Source organism: Haliaeetus leucocephalus, unplaced genomic scaffold (genome assembly GCF_000737465.1).
Source record: "Haliaeetus leucocephalus isolate CR32 unplaced genomic scaffold, Haliaeetus_leucocephalus-4.0 Scaffold773, whole genome shotgun sequence".
Taxonomy (NCBI): domain Eukaryota; kingdom Metazoa; phylum Chordata; class Aves; order Accipitriformes; family Accipitridae; genus Haliaeetus; species Haliaeetus leucocephalus.
Window position 1 is genome coordinate 1,853,582 of NW_010973209.1, and position 4,357 is coordinate 1,857,938.

The 4,357-nt window shown below is 42.4% G+C and overlaps 1 protein-coding gene across 4 annotated transcripts in view; it reads left to right on the plus strand.

The window, feature by feature from the left end:
- PRDM10 (PR domain containing 10) overlaps positions 1 to 1,082 on the plus strand; it is a 37,250-nt gene extending 36,168 nt beyond the window's left edge. For 3 of the 4 annotated variants that reach the window (XM_010581396.1, XM_010581398.1, XM_010581397.1), the window contains one exon: positions 716 to 1,082. In XM_010581396.1, the coding sequence (XP_010579698.1) occupies positions 716 to 952 (237 nt within the window). In that variant the 3' untranslated portion in view covers positions 953 to 1,082. The remainder of the gene's footprint in view (positions 1 to 715) is intronic. The other variant, XM_010581399.1, reaches the window with a different exon arrangement.
- The last annotated feature ends 3,275 nt before the right edge of the window (positions 1,083 to 4,357 follow it).

Sequence of the window (4,357 nt, forward strand, 5' to 3'; positions counted from 1 at the left end):
TGTTTTTTTGCCCCCCGCCCCCCCCCCCCCCCGAAATAGCATCATATTCCTTTATGTGGTGACTGCAAATAGTGCATCTAGCCATTTGCAAGGCCTATGCTGCCTGGCCCTTGTATGCATGACTCCTTCAAGTTTAAAGTGTTCACTTAATCACATTTGCAGGACAAGGTATGATTTAGTGGTATTGATTAGTCTTAAAAATATTTATAACTAAGCTGTGTCCATTAAACCAAATTTCAGAACAGTTTCTGGAAACTTTTTGATAGCTTTCTGTTACCTGTAGGATTACAAAATAAGAAGAGTTACTGCTATCTTACCTTGTAAGCAGTCCAGCATAAGGAGGCAGGCTGTTGTGCTGTGTTGATATTGGACACTGGAAATGCAACTTGTGCTAGAACACGTGGAAAAGGGAAAAAACTTTCAGAGTAGCTGTATTAAAAATCGCTTTTTAAATTTGTAGTGATGGGTTAATTGTGTAATTAGTTTAACCATTTGTAAGTTTAACCAAATGCAAAGCAGTCCAATGCACTTCAAAACAAAGGACAAAGGTTATGTTGCTCTCAAATACATTTAAATGAAATACACCTTAATTTCAGAGTTCCTTGTTCGTACCAAAATGTCTTCCAGCACAGCAACAGGAAAGTTAGACTATTAGAACAGAAAAGTTACAGAAGATGCAATGATTATTACTTATTTTTTATATTCCCCCATGCAGACTCACTATGTGATATCTGAAGGTCAGTCTGATCTGGATGTCAAACAAAACTCTTCGCTCTCCAGCGAGGTACAGGTCGGCGTTTCCCAGCCACCAGCCCACACAGATACCTTGGAATCACAAACAAGCAGTCAGCAGCAAACCACCCAGTACATAATCACTACAACCACCAACGGGAATGGCAGCAGTGAAGTGCACATCACTAAACCAAGAACTTTCTCAGCAGAACACGAATGAATAAGCCTTGTGGTGTCATTTGCTTGTACTTGTAACCGGCCCTGAAAGCCCAGATATATGGGCATCCTGGAGCTCAATATATTTTAAAAGTATATGCTCACTTATCTTCAACTAAAATCTTGGAGCTCTTGTTAATGCTTTAAAAGGGTTTAGGTCCCCAGTGACCACGAAGAAGTACCCTCGGAATCCTTCTGGGATGCTATTTTATGCAGCTTTTAACAAAAAGGACAAGAGGAGAAGTGAAACCTCTGCTTGCTCTGGACTTTATTTTTGGCATGTCTGCTGACCCTTATTTTTCCTTTTTGGAAGTGTCTCCAGTAAACAACTTCTTATTTCAATTGTATGGGAAAAAGCTTGCCTAACAGAAGGCTAACTGGCAGATCATATTGTGTGTATATTTTTAATAGGAGCCGTTAAACAGGAGGACATCATGTAAGTTGCCAGAATATGGCAGAACTGCTTCCTGTGTCTTTGTTTCAGCAGCCAAGGTGAAAGGGAACGTACCAGCTCAGTGCGAGCAGACTGCCTGGAGAAAAAGAGCAGCAGCAGCAAAGCGGTGACTCCTGGCGTACGTGGGCGGGGATGGATATAACGATGAAGCTGTGAAGATGTGCCGAAGCAGTCCATTAAATTATTTTTTTTTTTTCCAGCCCTCAAACTGTTTACATGCTGTCTGCCCTGCCCTATTTTACCAAGCAGTTCCAGAAAGAAGGAAAAGTGCAGTCTTAAGCCTGGGTCGTGTGGAACAAACTGATTGAAATCATAGTAGCACATAAGGGTAGTAGGGAGCCACTGTCATCTCTTTTCCCTTCCAGTATTTGCAGGGAGAATGGCCTTTTTGCCTGTAAACAAAAAAGGCTCAGCATAGCCTGCATAGCTAGCAGCTTCTGCTGTGACCGGAAGATAGTTGTGCGAGGAGAAAATGTGGGTACAGGAGCACACTTCTGAAGAGGCAGGGTAGTTATCTCTGTTGCCACCTCAAAGTGGACATATCTTTCTCCTCAAAGACTGGATGGAGAGTTGGTTACTCTGATTTTTCCAAATAACCTTGTTAGCAATGCACTGTAATTCCTTTGGACAGTTCCATAACATGACCAGCCCTGGACTCAGGAAACACGTAAGAAACATGCTAGTGGACCACTATTTATGGGACACAGAAAGCCATCTGTGAGGGTTGCCTGCTTTGGTGGACCTGGTCTATGTACAGAATTCATGTTATCTTTAGGGACCAGGAGAAAGGGAAAGAGAAGGTTTATCTTTTAAGGCAGTGTATTTTTTTTTTTTTCCCCTTACATAATTCTCCTTCACAGTTCTTGTTGGTTGGTTATTTAACACATTCTGGTATTTGCAAGAATATGACTACAGCTCCACTGACTCCTGATGGGATATACTGTGTATGTCTAAACCTCCATTAACTGCCTGAAAACTCCTCCCAGAATGTCTGTGCATAATAGGATACATTTATTTATAAAACAAAAGCCAAGAAGGATGTTTTGTCTTAATGGCCGTTGAGACTGAAGAACTGAGAGAGGGGGTTTTTGATTCATTTTCTCTTGGGCCGCACTGAGTGTGAATGTGGGACTCTTTTGCGTAAGTACTCCCACAGATTTAGATGAGGATTACCCGTGCGAGTCAGCGCTACGGCTGTTTACATGTTGTGGTATCAGGCCTTATGCAGTTAAAGCTCTTAAGACGTGAGAGAACTTCACGCTCAGACTAGACGAGAGAAAGTCTGGTTCCTTGTGGGCAAAGCCTTGTAGCAGGTATTGCTTTGGTAATTAACATATCTGTTAATATGGCGTGAACATAGTTACTGTGCGTGGTAAAATAAATCAGATTGAAGACACTGGCTAGCTCAGAACTGTTCTGAGGTAGCTTTCAAGTGACTTGCCAAAATGTGGATTAATTTGTTCCTGGGATTTTGCTTCTCTTGCTGTACCACCGTAGTGGGGCATTAATGAGATTGGCAAAGTTAATGAGGACCAGAGCGCAGTGATGAGTGTCTTCAAATTCAGTGCATTTGGGAGCCCATGGACTTCAGCAGCGTGGCCAAGCAACTGCAGTTCCCACTAATTCGTTTGGAGTCGTGTCGCTGAGGGCTTCTGAGTTACAGTGTTGGGTGTTGCAATGGTGTCGGTGTGGGAGAAGAGAAGGGAGATTTTGTCTTGGCTTTCTTCAGGCTGCTAGATGATGTAATAACGAGTCAGAAATAGTGTGAGTAGTAGGAAAATGGGAGGCTTGGAAATGGGATATTCCAGGCGGATACTGCCCTACAGGAACAATTTTAAAGTCTTAAAAGGTCTATTGTCTTTGTAGATGAACATCAAACTTGTTCCCCTTAATGATACTGCAGATGTGGGGTTTCAATGTTCTGCTCTATTCACCTTTGTTGGAAAGGATCACAGACTGAGGACAATTGTAGCAGTTATTTAAAGCTGAAGACTACAACGTGCTCCAGAAAACAATTTTAAAATGGCATTTTTGAACTCAATCTTCCCTATCAAAGTTTCTACTCTGTCCCACAGCAACAGCAGTGTCCTCGGTACCTGCATTAAGTGATTCATGGTGTCCCAAGTTAAACGAATGCCTCATTGTAAAAGAAGCATCCCTGGAAATGGAAGTTATCGTGAATTTTCCTTCCAAAGTAAGGAGCTACAGTGATTGCAGAAGTGGCAGGGTCTGCTTTTAGAAAGACGACAAAAAAAAAAAAAAAAAAAAAAAAAAAAAAAAAAAAAAGAAAAGACAACCATTTGCATGGATTTTTTTTTTTCCAGTTTCTGCAGTGCAGAAGGTATAGGATTTATTATTATTTTTAAACCAGAACTACCCAAAGATCTATCTCTGAAGTCATGTCCCACAGGAGTTTAACTCTGGAGTCCTCCCGGTTGTCTGCAGGGGCCATGTTTTGCTTGAAGACGGGGCCCTGCTGCAGCCTCCTTGGAGGCCTAACGCTGTTCCTTGCAGGTGTTCGGGGTCCGATTTGGTATTTTCCTGGAGGAATAAAAAAAAAAAAAGAGAAAAAACCAAAACCCAAGCACCCTGAACTTGCACCTCTCGGACTGCTCGGGCTGTTTTGCTCTGCCCCTTCTCTTATTTAATTGTGTATGTTTGTTGTACATTCAGTGACTGTTATTGTGTTCATAGTCTCGTGCAACCTGGCAGGTGTTAAAAAAAAAAAAAAACAACAAAAACAAACCACACAACGAAATTAATAAATCTTTTTTCTTTTTCTTTTTTTTTTCTTTTTTTTTAGCGCTGACCCTTCTCCTCACGGGGTGGGCCGGGGCGTTGGGCGAGTGCAATGGGGCTTGTCGCGAAGGGTTCGGTAGCGACGAGGAGAAAAGCACCGTCTCCTCCTCCTCTTCTTCATCCTCCCCCCGCCCGCCGGTTCCCGGCCACCCTCCT